At 41.8% G+C, this 17839-nt stretch overlaps 1 protein-coding gene across 2 annotated transcripts; it reads left to right on the top strand.

The window, feature by feature from the left end:
- Positions 1-208: 208 nt before the first annotated feature.
- atg2a (autophagy related 2A) lies at positions 209-17459 on the top strand. Of its 2 annotated transcripts, none has more exons than XM_057348928.1 (42): positions 209-751; positions 1656-1818; positions 2124-2273; positions 2792-2894; positions 3253-3391; positions 3496-3714; positions 3947-4049; positions 4759-4926; positions 5046-5188; positions 5280-5355; positions 5461-5713; positions 5782-5923; positions 6014-6112; positions 6276-6443; positions 6549-6813; positions 6955-7042; positions 7957-8125; positions 8214-8356; positions 8447-8595; positions 8686-8840; positions 9005-9155; positions 9270-9454; positions 9529-9609; positions 9701-9807; positions 9897-9989; positions 10077-10147; positions 10302-10378; positions 11195-11365; positions 11446-11572; positions 11659-11882; positions 11983-12212; positions 12285-12420; positions 12490-12702; positions 13652-13753; positions 13859-13943; positions 14037-14190; positions 14277-14346; positions 14429-14511; positions 14638-14759; positions 14946-15100; positions 15268-15420; positions 15644-17459. In XM_057348928.1, the coding sequence occupies exons 1-42, from the start codon at positions 581-583 to the stop codon at positions 15878-15880; spliced, it is 6093 nt and encodes a 2030-aa protein (XP_057204911.1). In that variant the 5' UTR covers positions 209-580; the 3' UTR covers positions 15881-17459. The 2 variants fall into 2 exon arrangements, with proteins under 2 accessions (XP_057204911.1, XP_057204910.1); XM_057348927.1 differs by having other exon boundaries at positions 14602-14759.
- The last annotated feature ends 380 nt before the right edge of the window (positions 17460-17839 follow it).

Genomic DNA, 17839 nt, shown 5'->3' with positions numbered 1-17839 from the left:
GTAAGTGCATTAACGAAAAAAGGTTTATAGAAAATATATCAAACCTGATATAGTAATACAACTTTAAATAACCTGGCTTCTATGTGTAATTAAAACACGTTTACAACGTTAAATCCAACAAGTACTACTGTTCAGTGTTGGTGGCTTGACCTTCCCAACATGGCGGCTTCGCAGTGCAACTTCCGACTTCCAGTCGCAATGACGTCATGACGCTACTCGTTCAGTCCTGGTATGAAAACAATAAACAACCCGTTGCCTCCGAGAGCCGTAGAGGACCTATCGCTTATTTCGCTCACATATGCGATCAAAATAAGGACCGGAGCGTCTCGTTTCAGCGCAAATAATCGTTTTTAAAAGGCGCTCTGTACAAACCCAGGTCCAAACGCGAAGGCTCGGGGGATTTTGGTGTCAAAGGACAGGAAGTTAGTTAGACGGGTTCGTCCGCTCTTGTCCACACTAGCTCGCGTTCACTCTGTTACTCTCGTCTGCACACACTACCGAGGGCCCTTAAATCTGTTATGCAGGACTGGTCTCTTGTTCCGCCACCTCTCAGCTCCCTCTCCCCGTCTGTCGTGGCCCTATGTCTCGGTGGCTCTTCCCATGGTCGGGCTCAATAAAGAAACGGGCCTGTCGGTACCTCCTGCAGCACTACCTGGGCCACTTTTTGGAGGAAAGACTCAGTTTGGACCAGCTGAGCTTGGACCTGTACAATGGCAGCGGTGTCATTCGGGAAATTAACTTGGACGCTTGGGTAAGTGAGACATGTCCAGGCCGGCTTCTTTAGGATATGTCCACCATGTGCCTCTCATTTACCCCTGCCACTGTTTCGCAATGGCTGGAAACATTTGAGATCAACACAACTTTCAAGTTCACACTGCTGAGGAGATTGGTGTTTTGACCACTTTTGCTTTCACATTCTTGGTCTGGTCACTTAGCTGTGTGTGTCATCTGTCACAAATGTATTCAAGCCTTTTATCCAAAGCAACTCGCAGCGTTGTACATTGTGTCACTATGTGTGTTTGTACCTTTGGGTGATTCGAACCCATAATCTTCAAGGGAATCAAATCCATGTGCGTTCTTATCCATAATCCCTGAAAATCTAATTAATGACCTTTGGGGGATTCGAAGTGTGTTTGAATTTGTAACCCCGGGAACCAAATTCATGACCTTTGAGGGATTCGAACTCAAGACCCTGTGTATCATTTTACCTTCTGAGTATTCTCTGAATATCTATAACCTCTTAATAGAACTCGTGTGTGTTCGAACCCATGACCCTTCGGAATCAAACCCATTGCGTTTTGGGAATTCAAGCCCATGTGTGTTTGAACTCATGACCCCTGGGAATCAAATTCATGACCTATGTGGAATTCAAACCCAAGATCTTGTGTATCTCATTGCCTTTGGAATATTCAAACTCATGTGTGTTCGACCCTTTGACCCCTGGGAGTCAAACCCATTGGGGGGATTCAAACTCTTGAACTATGTGGGATTCGATCCCATGACCTTTAATGCAAAGCTCTACCAATTGAGCTACAGGAGCCACATCATCCTTTCCTTGTTTCAAAGCCACCACTTCTTTTGGCATGTTGTTCTGTTTTCCTGGCATGTTGTCCACCTTTAGATGCTCTACATGCACTTTGAATCTTCTCTTTCAGGCGGTGAATGAGTTTTTGGAGTCTTTAGGAGCTCCGCTAGAGATTGTCGAAGGTTTTGTGAGCAGCATTTCGGTGACTATTCCCTGGGCGGCGCTCGTGACGGACCACTGCACCCTTGAAGTCACTGGACTGCAAATAACATGCAGACCCAAATACAGAATGAGTAAGTGTCTATCTAGCGTGATACAAGAATGTAACCACATATTCAGCACTGGGATGTGCCAAATGTAATGATTTAAAACGTGTGTGTGTGTGTCCTTTTTTGGTTTAAATACTCTCTATAAGCTATTCATAGGCTTCTTGAAAAGCAAAAAACATTGTGGCGTTTATCAAAACATGCTATGTTTGTTCAAGCATACTGTCTTGGGTTAACCAATGGCGTAAGTTTGGGGCGGGACTTATTGATTTTTGGGTCATGTGCTCCTCAGTCTCTACAGTGTTTATGGCTCATAAAATTGTCTCTGTTAGGTGGGAGCTGGGACTCCCAAGGGTGGTCCTCGTGTATGACGTCCAGCATGCAGCTGGCCCAGGAGTGCCTGAAGGACCCCCCAGAGGCGTCCGAAGAGCCGCCTGCTCCGCTGGAGGGGCTGGAAATGTTTGCACAGACCATCGAGACGGGTGTGTATCAGTCAACTTGAGACTGTGTATATTTTGGATGTGCTGGTCTGATTTAGGCTTAAATTGGGTTTTGCCTGTATATCACAATTGTTATTGATTAACGGCAGTCTTTTATGTCTAGTTTCATGTGGTTCACGTCTTCATGTCTGAAGATTAATTGTAAACGAGGCATTATTGGTAAAATAAACTCAGACAATAAATCAATGGTCAGCTCTTAAAACTGAGAACATTATTTTGTTTATTATACATCTAGACATAAATGGATATGAGATATGATTGATTTTAGATAGTGTAATGATTAGACGCACAAAATTGGCAAAGTTATGTGGAAAAATTGTAGTGCTCAAAAAATACAAATATTTAACTACAGAATGCCACTATTGACCAATGCGAATCATCTTTTCATGACAAACAAATTTCCAATGCACTGTTTACTGGATATCAGCGTTACAGTATTGTATTTCTGCCTGTCAGTCTGTGTATTATATTATATAATATATTCAATTTGTCTTTTGCAGTCCTACGTCGAATTAAAGTCACCTTCCTGGACACCATAGTGCGAGTAGAACACCATCCCCTGGATGCCGAGACGGGGGTTGCCTTAGAAATGCGCATTAAACGGTCAGAATATACATCTTCCCACAGATGCATCTTAAACCGTAGTGTATGTTTATTTATACTGTATAATATATTGAGAATGTGTCCTTTTTAGATTGACCTTGGCATGCTTTTTTGTAAAACAAATCCTCTAATTGCTCAAAAAATGTAAAAGAAAATACTGTACATTCCTTTTGTTAAATACTTTTCAGACATTCTTTTAGTGGATCCACCGGTTCAACTGAAAACACTGTGATGACGTATTCACTGACACACAGATACAGTCATAGTCTCTCATAAACGCACACCTCTTCCTAGAATACGCTTGTTTATTAGTGACTGAACTGTGTTGTGTCCCCGGTGGCGGTTTGCGGTACTGCAGGGTGGACTATTGTGATGAGGCTGTGAGAGACTCAAGCCAGACAGTGCCTGTGGACATCCACCAGCCACCAGCTTTCCTGCACAAGATCCTTCAGCTTAACTCTGTACAGCTGCTTTATGAGACCCTGGGAGGATCACAGGTCAGGGTCAGAATATCAAACTTTGGGATACAACTATAAAAGTCTGATTTTGGTTTGGTTTGCTATCGACTGTGTCTTATTTCATCCTCTTTCGTGTGTTACAGGGGCTGATTCATTCGGATGTTATGGTGGGCAGCAGGGAGGGCATGAAGAAGGCGGATGAGAAAGATGAGGAGGGTGAAGATGTAGACGATGCCTCCAAACCTTCTCAACCATTGCATCATACCCAGAAGCCGCCCGAACCCCTGCTGATCGGGCAATGCTCAGGATTCATAGAGACGACGGTCAAAATTAAACAGAACGAAATGCTGCCTGGACCCAAGGTTTGTGTCCGACTGAGAAAAAAGCATTTTGTCTATTCCTAAGTGCTATACATAAGCAAAACCAAAAGTTAAAAAGAGAATATTTCATTTAAGATTTATAAATAAATTTTATAATCGTTTTGCTTCGGTGTGCATGAGAGATCACATCAGTCAAGCCTAAAATATCTCCGGTTTGATTTCATTCCAGTGGTTTCAGTCTCTGAGGGTCTGATTTATGTCTTTCTTTTCATAGTTTGAGCTGGACGGTAAGGTTGGTTGCCTCCACCTGCTGCTGTCCCCAAGTCAAGTGACTCGCCTGACGGACCTCCTGTCTGCCCTCTGCATTGAGACGTCAGGTACCCCATTCATACGGTCATCGGCACAATGTTTCTTCATCTCTCGCACAGATTCTGACTTTTAACCCAAGCCTTTTCTTTGCGTCTCATTTGCAAAGCTGTACACATCCAAGATCAGTTCGCTGTCATAAAAGTGCATTTTCGAGTACATTTATCGTACGTTTTCTAAAACGTTCCGTGATGACGGGATGAAGTTGTTGATGTTCATGTTTAATCTGTCCAGAAGAATAAAGGCCCGTTCACACCAAGGATAACAACTAGATCACTAGCTATAATCCAGCGCACAGTTTCGTAAAAGCGTGAGCCCTTTAAATTCAAATGGGCTTTTGATTGGCTGTCAATGTTTTATCCTTCATAAGCTTGAACAAAAATGAATCATCGTGAATTGTCTGTGTATTTATAGTTGGGCAATTCCATGCAAATGTCATCTTTAATATGACAGATTAAGATGTCAGAGATTTTACCCATGTAAAGAAAACCGTCCTTCAGGAGAGACGTTAAACCGAGGTCCTTGACTCCCTGTGGTCATTAAAGATCCCATGGCACTTTATTAATTTATATTTCAAGTTTTGACTGAAAATGTCACATCCATAAAGCTGGAAATGCCCGGTTGTTATTCTTTTAGAAACGTTTTTAAAACATGCAACTTGTTCTTCGTGCGAACAGGCCTTTACTGTGTTTTATGTTTTTATCGTTCTGTGTTTGGTAGAAGGCAGCCGTGGTGGTGGGGTGTCCGGTGGAGGGGTGTCCAGACCTCTGGGCTCTGATGATCTGCGTTTGATTGAGGAAGATCTCAGTAAACAGCTGAATGCAGAGATGATGGACAGAGACCTGGAGCTGGACGCAGAGCCCTATGTCAACAGAGTGGAGAACGGAGGCGAGTGCAGAAAACTAATGTCTGGTTGAGGATATTATAGTTACACGAGTTGACTGATTGACATACAATCCGTGTTCATCATGTTGTATGTTTTAAATGGGACTTCTTTATTTCCTCAGAGATGTTTTACTCCATGGGTGCCGGCTGTATGACCAGCAGTGTGTTGTCCACACGCTCTGGCAGTGAATATTCGGACAGCGACATGGAGTCGTCCATTCATAGTCAAAGCAGCGTGGCCCAGTCAAATCCTCTGTCTCCACAGGTCTGCACATCTAAAGACGTTTATTCTGTTCATGTGGTTGTGTTTGTACAGCGTGTGATTGGCTCGTTCTTTTATCATATTTAACCTGCAGGGAATGCTTAACTGTCCTCGTCGTTATCCTGTACCAGGATCCTTAACTAGTTTACCACAATGTAGCAGACCCTCAAGTATGTATCCTTGTTTTAAACAAACACACACTTCTTTCTATAACTTACAGTACGTGATGTCACGCGGTCAGTCAACAGTTTGGAACTTGTTTTTCTTTCTTCTAGAACGTTCGTCTCGTGGTGGCCAATCCGAGCCAATGAAACCAGACTCCTTGCTCCGCCTCTCGCTGGGCGGAGTCACGCTAACTCTGCTTGAGCAGGAACCGCCCCCCGTGCCCGACGGGCTCTCCTCATTGGCCGAGGTGTCGCAGGTGTTTTTCCGGGAGCTTGCGTACTTTAAAGATGGCATGTTCAGCGAGAGAGACTTCCAAAATTTGCGCGGGAGTTTTGCTAAAGCGTGTCCTCACTCTCACATCAGGTACAGCAGGATGCTCACTTACTATATATATCTGCGTGCATATCTTCTGATTCTCCTCCGGTCTCCAGGGTGACCGGTGCCGCGGTGCAGCTGGCGTGTGAGATGCGTAGCGCAGGGCGGCACACCCGAGCCATGACCTCCGACCTCTCCTTCAGCAGGCTGGAGCTACTGGAGTCCCTGTGGGATTCTGGTGGTCCGCAGTACACGGAGGTACACGCTACATCTCGGCTGTTTATGAGAAAAAAGTTCTGGAAACGTCGCTTCGTTTCACATATTTTACCACGCGTGTTGTTCTCCCAGCTTCTGCAGTTCCAGTCGGCTGGTCTCTTCACGATGGGTGCGGCTGCCAGACCGTGCGCTCAGTTCCACCACAGTCTGTGTGAGAAGCACATGCGCAAGGTAACACAGTTGCGTGATCCATATGTGACGGACAAAATATCAAACCATTTTTTATTACGAATACTGCTTTCTTAACAAACGTTTTTGCACATGTGCCATGTAAATGTTTGTAGTGTGTGTATCAGTATGTATGACGCTGTTTGTCTATCTCTCTGATGTGTAGAGTGGAACCAGGAGGCGTGTGGTGCGCAGAGACAGTTCTCTACAGGTTGAGCTCGGAGAACTCAGCTCCGAGTTGGACTTGGATATTCTGGGCCGACTGGAGCACATCTTACAAGCCTTGAGTCATTGTCCTACACCTCCCCAAAGAACCAAAGCACACGCACCAGAGGTCACTAGACTTTATTGCTTAGAAATACTAACCAATTCTTCTTCCTGACCTGTAATTCGTTTGGTTAAATGGGCGCTGATGTTTTGTTTGTCCCTCTCTCTGCAGTCTCAGTTGTTAGAGCTTCACTCTTCCCTGGTGCTTCGATCTCCTCACGCTGTGCTGAAGGTGCGTTTCCCCGTCCCTGACCTTCGACCCCCGGGTCTGAGGCGACCCCTGAGCCAGCGTGCGGTGTGCAGTGAGATCCTGAGCTTGCAGATCTCCAACCTGGAGCTGAGGTCTCAGCAGGGGCCGGATGTTCCTCAGGACGGCCCGAGCAGCCCTGGAGCCAAACTTACCAAACTGCTGGAGGCCTGTTTTACAGATCTACACGGTGAGAAAACGCACGATTTCAAAACGGTCTTAATAAATATGCCTGCCTGGTCTTATTAGTGCACAATACATCTATAGATTTAGTTGAATACTCTGCTGAGAAAAGTGGTTCATTTGGAAGGTGGTGTTGTGTTTGTTTTAGGAGTGTACGAGGGTTGGGAGGGAGAAGCATTTCCCTGCATCTGTGTACAGAAGAGTCCAGATCCACACAACCCTGACGCCATGCCCAGGTGAGAAAGTGACTAGTTGTATTTATTCCTTTATATTGTACAAATCTGATCAAATATTTCGGTAACGCTTTACAATAAGGCGCTATTAGTTAACATTAGTAAATGCATTTGCTAACAATTTTCAGCATTTATTAATCCTTGTCAATGTTCGTTCATGTCAATACAGTTATTCATGTTAGTTCATGGTGCATTAACTAATGTTAACAGTGACAACGTTTGAATTTAATAATGTATTAGTAAATGCTGAAATTAACATGAATTCATATTAATAAATGCTGTAGAAGTATTGTTCATTGTTAGTTCGTGTTAGCTAATGCATTAACTCATTTTTAACAAATAGCACCTTATTGTTACCAATATTTTTATGGTCCCGTTTGGGATGTTGTCATTTTTAAAAACAGAATATTTGAAGAGTTTGGTTCCAAAATGAGATTTTCTAAAATCATGTTTTTTATTATGTTATCATGTTTTTATTGTGTTAGTTAGCTGTATTTTTTTTTTAGTTATTATGGCTTTAATCAAAACAAACCAACTGCAGTTTGATTGATATTGATTGGAATGCACAATAAAAAAACATGTTTTTTTTTTGTTTTTTTTAAACAAAGCCAGCTCATTTTGGAACTCTTCATATATACTTAATTATATAATGCAACAATAGCAACATTAATGCAACAAAATAAAACATTTAAAACAGCAAATAGTTTTCTGTTAGGGTTAGTCTATAGTACTTTAGAAAGTAAATCTTGTCTCTTGAACAGAGGAGACACGGTCAACGACTCAGATTTGCCTAAATTGGATTGGGGAATTTCGTGAGGAAAGACTGAAATCTCCAGAAATATTTGTACAATGACATTTCAAAAACCTTTTCAAATGTAAATAGTGTTCTGATGTTCAACCGTCCGTGTTGTCTGTAGGATTCAGGTGCGTGTGAATGAGGGAGCAGCTTCTGACAGCCGAGGCGCGCGTGAAGGGCTCAACACAGATCTGGGTCTGGCCTCCATGTCTCTGGAGAATCCCTGTGAGCTCAGAGAGAAGACCAGCTCGCCATTCTCCTCCAACCGCACCATGTTTGAGACGGAAGAGGTCTCGCTTTTGTTTTTTCTCATTCAGTAATTTACAGAACCTTTTGTCTTCTCTCCATCATTGCAACGCCTCTCTCTTTCTGTCTCAGATGGTGATCCCAGCTGACCCAGAGGAAATGAAAGAGTTTCAGTCTCAGTGTATATGTCAGTGTCAGTATGTGGTTGATATCACGTTTCCTGTAGCTTTTATCCTCCTGCCCAGCAAAGAAGCTTTCCAGAGCATCTACAACAGGTAGAAGTCACTCGCACCAACACGCTGATTTAAAAACTGCTATTTTATCTTCAAACAGTGTATTTCAACTCATTCTCTCTCTTATGCCAGGATTAATAATGATCTGTTGATGTGGGAGCCTCCTCCCGCTCCTCCTCCCCCAGCACCCTCCTTCTCTTCACGAGGTGCCCGTATTCCCTCTCACCAGCGCAGACCCGAGAAGGACGAGTTTTACCTCTGTAAATCTGCCTTCAGACTGGGTCAGTCTCCATGTCATGTTTCAATGTACGACGTGCTTTATTTTTTTATAAAAACTCTATCCTAATGTTTTGTGTTTCTACTTATTGTAGAATCTGACTCTGAGGAGGAGGAGCCTCAGTTTTACTCAGCCAGCCAATCAAAGAGAAGAAAGCAGTCGGCGTCTCAGTCTGGCCACGCCCTCAGTCTGCTCTGTTTAACCGTGCTGATTGGCAAGGGTCGCCTACAAGCCATGACTGACTGCAAGGTCATTCTCAGGAAACGCTCAGAAAGTCATATTATGTCACCGCTTGAGAATTAAGAAGTTTTCGTGATCTAGTCAGCAGCCGAAGATTTCAGACGCTGGCATAATGTTAGAAACTGTTTTCATATTCCTAACGTGGCAAATGCCATGCTCTTCTTCTTCTGTAGAACGAGGCTGGGCGTAAAGTGGAACGGTGTCATGGAGAACTCGTTTTGGACTTGGAAGGGGGGAAGATTTTTAGTGTGACGCAGCACCAGAACAATCCAAATCTTAACTTCCTGACCATAGAGAGCAGAAAAGTGGAGCTCTATCATAAAGGTAACCTGTGAACGAATAACTAATCAATTTAAAATTTAAAGTAAGGTGCTTTGGCATGCGATGGAGATGGATATTTCATATGCCCAATGTCAATATTGTGGGCTTTTTTTACAGCGGAGGTCCCAGACTCCCCCATCCCCGAGAGATTAGAAATGCCCAGATTCACACCCCCAGGTCATTTGGACCCCACCATTTACCCCACGGAGGTAGGGGTGAGCAGCGTCGGCGGGAGAGAAACCAACATCCAAATGCTATCGACTGCCATCCAAATCACATTAGACCTGGAGAGAAATGTCAAGGTTTGTATTTTCCTACCTTGTTTGCCCGTCACGATGATTTGTGTGCGTTTGTGACCCTTTTCATTTCTCTTCAGGAGTTTCTGGTGGCGTTGCGACTCCACGGTGCTACTTTACGACATCACATGGCATTGACCAATCACAGCTGGCACGAACAGGTCGGCTGTCACATGACAAATAAAGTTGACATCTCTTTTACCGGTGTGTCAGAGTAATCTAATGTGCATGTTTCTTCTATTCTTCATGCAGATAGTTGATTTCCTTGACGTTATAGATGATGATATTTTAGGATACACCCCACCTGCTGTCATCACAGTTCTACACACTCACCTGGCCACATGTGCGGTCGACTACAGGTGTCACACTACCCACGATAGTAGTTTATCAAATATCCCTACATGCATTTGAAAGTAGATGTCATTTTTCTGTCATTTCTGTCCTTCAGACCTCTTTATCTTTCTCTGCGAGTTTTGTTGACCGCAGAGTCCTTCTCTCTGTCCAGCAACATCATCGTGGACACCGCGACCTTTCACCTCAGGTACTGGCGACCCGTTTCTGATCTTGACAGATCTACTGAGGATTTGTTTTTTTTTGTCAGATCTAACTGCTCTGTAATTCCTGTTAGGTTTATCTTGGATGACTCTGCGTTGTACCTGTCTGATAAATGTGAAAGTGACACAGTGGATTTGAGGCGAGGTATGTTTCCACTTACTAGCAAATGACACTCTTCTGATTGAAATGTTCATATTAAGCAATATTAAGTGCAAATGGATTAAAATGTCGAGAATAGTTTTCAAAATGTGAGTTTTTATGAAGGCATCATGTAATGCTCATTTTCTCTCTCTCTTAGATTATGTGTGTGTGTTAGACATTGATCTGTTGGAACTGGCCATCACCACATGGAAAGGAACAGACTCCAGTAAACTGGTTAGTGTCACACCATCACTCACATAAACCGTTCATAACATTAGAATTATTTGTTTATATTTACAGTGTGCTGTCAGTAACGCAATTTCAATAACGTGTAAGTGTTATAAAGGTATTCGACATAACATAAACATGAACATTATACCCTTCAACATCAAGGTGTTTATTCTTTCCGTTGTGTACATTTTGGAACTTTTTCAGAAAACAAAAAGGGTTTCATCTACAAAGTCAAATGGATTGCAAAGACTTTGACGCTAAATATCTCAGAATGCAGTTATAATTCCAAGGTGTCGGTTTGTCAATCTTGTAATTCGATTTTTTATCCTGCAGCTTATTCCCTGCCTTAGGTTTAGAACAGAACAACTACAGTTGTCAATGACTAAACTAATAACTAGGGCTGTCAAACGATTAATCGCGATTAATCGCATCCAGAATAAAAGTTTGTACTTACATAATATATGTCTGTGTACTGTGCATGTTAATTTTGTATTTATAAATACAAACACATACACATGAATACATATTTAGGAAATATTTACATGTATTTATTCATAATTATGTATAAATGTTTATTAATTTTGAGATTTTTCTTAAATATATACATGTATGTGTATGTGTTAATAAATACAAAATTATTATGCACTGTACACAGAGATATATTACGTAAACACAAACTTTTATTCTGGATGCGATTGATCGCGATTAATCGTTTGACAGCCCTACTAATAACGTTTTTGATTTTATGTTTACTACCCACGAATCATTTCTGTCATGATTACTCTTTTATGAGTCATTTTCTTTTTGCGATATTTCCAGACTCAGCCGCTGTTCGAGCTCCGTTGTTCTAATAACGTCGTTCACGTGCACACCTGTGCGGACTCGTGCGCTGCCCTTGTTAACATGCTGCAGTATCTGGTCTCTCAGGGTGACCTTCACCCCCCCCCTCGCCACACGTCCCCTACAGAGATCGCCGGACAGAAGCTTCTGGTGAGATTTGTGTGCCACCGTTTATTTTTGTTTATCTTCAAACTCTTGCTGTTTGAACTCGAGCGGTCTGTTTCTCTCAGCTGTCAGAAAGCCCCGCCTCCCTTCCGCCCTGCCCACCAGCGGAGACGGCAGAGATTAACCAATGTGATCTCACAGATGCCTTGATTGACACGGAGAGAATCCCACACGAAGAGAACCAAGATTCAGGTGAGACTTTGAGTTTTGATGCAGACGTCTGTAGCAGTATGTGTGTAATATAACATTCATGAGTCCTCTCTGTGTTTGACAAGCAGGCTCCCCATCCACCCGACGAGCCTCACCTGTCTCGGTCTACCTGTTCCCGGGAGAAGCTCCTAAGCCCCGCCCCTCTGTACTGGAAGGGGAGGAGTCTGATCTTGACGGACTGGTGACCACAGCTATGGAAGTTCATGCAGATGTGATGTCAGAGGAAGGCTCAGAATGTTCCACAGATAATGATGACTTCTGCATCCTAGAAGCTCCTGGGATGGGCATCCCGGTCTGTATCCGCAAATCTTTTCTGTATCCGCGCCATTCAATCGCTTGCTTTTGCCTTTTATCAAATAACTTTTTATCAAAATGTTCTTTGTCTCTGACAGCCTAGAGACGGTGAGCCTGTGGTGACGTTGCTCTCTCAGGGCCCTATAAAGGTGCGTGATGGGTATTTCTCACGGCCACGTGGCAGTTCAGACCTGCTGCGCGCTCCCGCCTGCTTTCCAGTGCCTCAGAACAGACTGGTGCTCCGAGAAGTGTCCGTTATCTGGCACCTGTACGGTGGGAAAGACTTCGGGGGCAAACCCAGCTCCGGTCACCCGCAGCACAGTCAAAAGTACGTTTCAGGTCACGGTCTTGAGTAAATCCCACGTTACAAACATGTCATTGAGATGTTTGTGTTTGTCAGGGTTCGAGCGGCCACTCCCGGAGCACGTGGGTCTCCGTCTCGTTCAGCTGGACCCTCACGTCCTCAGAACTCTTGGCGCTGGGTTGGTGGCAGTGGGAGGCAGCACACGCTGCTCATGGAGATACAGCTGACGAAGGTAAAGAGAGTATGTGATGGAACACCTGTGGGAGACTGGTAGATCTGTAAATACTTCCCGTTTCTTCAGGTCAGTTTTCAGCACGAGACGTACCCGGTGCTGTTGCCTGCTGTGCCGGGTCAGGACGCAGAGGGGGCGGGGCTTGGCGAACAGCCTATTTCCCGTCAGGTGTTTATCGTTCAGGAGCTGGAGGTGCGAGATCGATTGGCTTCCTCTCAAATTAACAAGTTCCTGTATCTGCACACCAGTGAGAGCATGCCACGCAGAGCACACTCCAACATGGTGAGCTGGCCTTTTTTCCTCTTTATTTCGTTTTTCTTTCTTAATTTATTCATTGTTTTTCTTTTTATTCTATATTTATTTAGTCAGTTATTTTTGTTCATTTGAGTTTATAGTTCTTTTGTTTTAGTTTATTTCCTTAATTTATTTAGTTCATTTATTCTTTCTTTCTTTTCTTTTTCTTTTTCTTTATTTTGTATTTATTTGGTTAGTTCTTTCTTTGTATCTTCATTTATTTTTATTTATTAATTTAATTTATTTATTCCCTGTCTTATTGTTTTTTCTTACTTTCCTGTCTTTTTTTCTTTCTTCATTCATTTATTTCGGGGGTTTTATTTTTTATTATTTTGTTGGTTAGTTTTTTCTTTGTATCTTCTTTTTTTTCTTACATTTTATTTATTTATTTTGTGTCTGACTTTCTCTCTGCTTTTTATTTATTTTCTTCCTTTATTTTTTATTTCTTTATTTTTATATAATTTGTTTTTTATTCTTAATTTAATTGTATTTGTTTTTATTATTTTATTCTATATTTATTTTATATTTATTTCATTTATTTATTCATTTTCTATTTTAATTTTTGTTTTTATCTTTTACTTATTCATTCATTTTTACTATTTCTTTCTTTATTTGTTTAGTTTTCTTTCTTTATTAATTCTTTATTTGTATCTTCATTTATTTATTCTCTTTCTTTCTTTCTTTCTTTCTTTCTTTCTTTCTTTCTTTCTTTCTTTCTTTCTTTCTTTCTTTCTTTCTTTCTTTCTTTCTTTCTTTCTTTCTTTCTTTCTTTCTTTCTTTCTTTCTTTCTTTCTTTCTTTCTTTCTTTCTTTCTTTCTTTCTTCCTTCCTTCCTTCCTTCCTTCCTTCCTTCCTTCCTTCCTTCCTGTATTTATTATTTCTCTCTTATGTTGATTGTGTTGTTGACTGTAACTTTGTTTCTTGTTTGGTTTGTGTAGCTGACTGTGAAAGCGCTGCAGGTGATGCCCGAGTCAGGTCTGGGCGGTCCAGAATGTTGTCTCAGAGTGAGTCTGTTACCATTGCGACTCAACATTGACCAGGTACACTATACTCGGTCACGTCATATCGGTCATTATTTAGCAAAAAAGTGAATATTTTTCAAAAGAGCTCAGCGCAAGTCACACAATTATGTTTTCATTTTCCAGGATGCACTTTTCTTCCTGAAGGACTTTTTCAGTAACTTGGCAGCAGGAGTTAATCCATACCTACCCGTCGACCCTGCGGCCGAGGGTGAGTCTAGATCAGGGAATCCCAAATGTGTTTGTAAACGAAAAATTGAAGCCGGTCACATAATGTGTGATCTTTTCTCATTTGTCTTTCCAGTGAGGACTGACGCTCCTCAAAAGCATTCAGACGACACAGATGCTGGCTCTGGATTGGGTCCTGATCTCGCTGCCTCAATAGAAACAACCTACAGTGAGCAGAGTTCCTCCTCTGCCGGCTCCTCCTCTTCCTCTGACCAACCAATCTACTTCAGGTATAAGATCTGACTGACATCAAACCGCATGACAATATCCAATAATACGTATGAATCATAATTAATGTCTTACACTCTTTCTGTAGAGAGTTCCGCTTCACCTCTGAAGTTCCCATCTGGTTGGACTATCACGGAAAGCATGTGGTCATTGAGCAGGTTGGAACATCAACCATAAAAATGACTGGTACACATCAGAACATAGCCTAGGTTTATATAAGCTATCCCTCTTGTTTCTTAGGGAACGTTTGCGGGCATTCTGATTGGCCTGGCTCAGCTGAACTGCTCTGAATTGAAGCTGAAGAGATTGTGTTGTAGACATGGGTAAATAATCACTCTCATTTTGAATCTCAAAACTCTTTTTGCATTACTGTTATGCCCCAGCTAATCTCACACAGCCAAATTTTCACTTAGTTTAGGAGCCTTACACACGACTCTCTATTCTCTCAGGCTGTTGGGTGTTGATAAGGTGATTCAGTACGCTGTGAACGAGTGGCTTACTGACATCAGGAAGAACCAGCTGCCGGGGATTCTGGGAGGTGTGGGGCCCATGCATTCTGTTGTACAACTCTGTGAGTGCAGGTCTTTTCTGCTTGTGTGTACTGTAGTGCTGTGTTGTTTGGATCAGTGATGTGACGCATTAGAAATGTGATATTTCATGTCATATGTCCCTTTAAGAGCGCATGTCAAATATATAAATTGACAGCAACAAGATGGACAAATAAAGGCATTCTTATTCTTGACCTTTCACTCTGTAGTTCACGGCGTGCGGGATCTCTTCTGGATGCCCATTGAACAGTACCGGAAGGATGGGCGCATTATTCGAGGGCTCCAGAGGGGGGCAGCATCATTCGGCACGTCGACGGCTTCAGCTGCCCTGGAGCTCAGCAACAGACTGGTGCAGGCAATTCAGGTGTGCACACGTCCGAATATAGCGATACACCTGTAAAAAAAAGGACATATTATTATAAATATGATATTATGATGCTGCTAAATTGTCTCTTTTTCTGAGAGTTACGGAGACCTGTGGTTGAGTGACTTTAATAATGGAAAGCTTTATTATTCCTGTGCGTTTTCAAGGCCACTGCTGAGACCGTGTATGACATCTTATCTCCGACCCCTCCTCTGACACGCTACATTATAGAGGGACGGCCCACCCAACGTCCCAGACGCACCCCTCAACCAGCTGACCTCAGAGAGGGTGTGGCCAAGGCCTACGACACCGTTAGAGAAGTACGTCTTTGTATTGTCTCTATGAGGTTAATAATGAGTTAAATACATCTTTTGACTGCTGTTCATCTACTTGAGCTATTCTGCTATTCATGCTAGTCATCTCACAAGTGGCTTAACTCTAAAAGCGTTTTAACATGATGTGTTATCTTGCTTATCTAAACTTTTAAACGGTTTTATGATCGGTCTGGTATTCTAAAGCATATTGTGATCTGGGCTTTCACAGGGAGTGATTGACACAGCGCAGACCCTGTGCGATGTGGCATCTCGCGGGCACGAGCAGAAAGGTCTTCCGGGAGCAGTGGGCGGGGTTTTGCGTCAGATCCCTCCCACCGTCGTCCGCCCCCTAATAGTTGCCTCGGAGGCCACGTCCAACCTGCTCGGAGGCATGAGGAACCAAATTAAACCGGACGCGCGGAAAGAGGACTTCTTGAAATGGCGCACAGAAGACGGCCAAGAATGAGATTGACGGGGGTTGAAGAAGTCAGATTTTTGTTAGTGTGAATGAAGCGTGAATGAATGTACGAGTATTAATGTGAGTTTGTTCCTGAGCACAAATGCAAAAGTGAAGGACAACAAACTCTTAAAGGAAACTAGATTTTAAAGTGGCCTCCACACAGTTGCACACTTTTTTTTGTACGATGCAAATGGTTTTGCACTTAGCTAGAAGCGGCGCTCTCAAAGTGCAGATCACCCTCATCTTGATGTATTACGTATGCAATCATATCAGTTTGTAACGCTGTTTACCTGTGAGCTCAAGACCAGATGTTTTTCCTGCTCATTCAACATTTGGCCGAACCTACATTTTCTCTCTGAAGTATTACAAACGTAAAGTTGAACAAACTTGTTCATAATCTCTGGTTTAAGTAAGGCGAATCGATCATTAAAATGACTATATTGAGGTGGCCTTACTATATATATTGATTCTTTTAACACTAGTGAAATGATTCTTTGTCCTCTGATGTTTTGATTGTGTTTCAAACACAGTCTGTTCTCCTGATGTCCTAGTGCCATATTTCTGCTTTATTGACATTATAAACACTTTCAATATAAGTTTCCCTTTGTTTAAATCTCTTGAGCCTAAACTAACATTATTATTTGAAAGTCACAGTAATTCAAGAAACTCATTCTTGTTACTTTGTATTTTTCAGAATGTGATCGTGTTGTCTTTTCCTCAAGGAAACATGTCTGGCAAACCTTTCGCCCCAAAATCAAAGAGATAAGTCAAAAATAAAAACAATGATTCGGTAGAAAATGCGGCCTATGCCATGACACGTTACATTGTTTGTTATATTAGTTTTATGACACAATCTTTACATAGTTTCTTTTTAACAAAATGCATCCAACCATTTTTAATGTTTTCAAAATGATTCTAAATACTGTAATACAATGATTTTAAGTTGTATTATAATTAAACAATTACTGGACTGCGGTCATTTTTAAAATCAGCAAAAGGCAGAACAGCATTTGTTTTTTTCTTGCATCACGTTAATGAAGTGTGCCGAACAGTCAAGGCAAAAAATCCTGAAAACACACCTTGCTTAATGCAAAATATAATTCTTATTTCTTTTGATTTTGGCTTAAAATATGACACATACATAATCTTGACGAGTTTTGTTCGCTTTACCCTTTATTTGGCCGTTTTCTCCAAAACCAAACATGCTTGCTTTCATTTCATTAGTTGCCTTCCTACATATTTGTAATAATGGCTAATGAAATGTAAAAGTGATGGTAAGCATTTGGTGCCCATTCTCTCTCGCTTTTATTTTCGTTAAATGCATACCGTGTGAGGGAAGTGAGTTTTGGGATATTTTGTGTTTATGTGTACAGTGTGTGTTCTGAGTGGGTGTGTATGAGCATGCATGTTTGTGATTTGATGGTCGTTACGTTACGATGACTGGCCGGCTATATGCTTCATAGCTACCGCCAGTGTACGTTTATTTCTTCTGTAATTATATTGATATAATACGCTGTAAGAATTACCTGTATAGTACCAAGACAATGTGCAAACAAATTAATACAAAAAATAAAATTGTGCATTCGAACAATTCCTGGTGTACGTGATATCCACAAGGATAAGACATTTATTTCTGTTTTTATTGACAAAATTAGATTTATGTAAAATTTCTACTTTTTCGTCTGCTCTTCTTTATGCAGTATCAAATGTGATGATTTATAGACGTGTGTTTATCAATTATCATTTAAAAAGTTCATTTACGAAAATCATGTTTTTTTTATTGTGCATTCCAAGTAATATCAAACGGCAGTTGGGTTGTTCTGATTAAGTAATAATAACTCAAGAAAATACAGCTAACTAAACTAAAAACCGAGTTATCCGTTTTTGCAAATGAACTCCCTAAATATGGACAATGCAAGTAAACCAAAGTTTAAACGAAGCATGAGAATTTAAAGATCAACGTTT

This window comes from Triplophysa rosa, linkage group LG13 (genome assembly GCF_024868665.1).
Source record: "Triplophysa rosa linkage group LG13, Trosa_1v2, whole genome shotgun sequence".
NCBI lineage: Eukaryota > Metazoa > Chordata > Actinopteri > Cypriniformes > Nemacheilidae > Triplophysa > Triplophysa rosa.
This window is presented reverse-complemented; position numbering and strand designations above follow the sequence as displayed.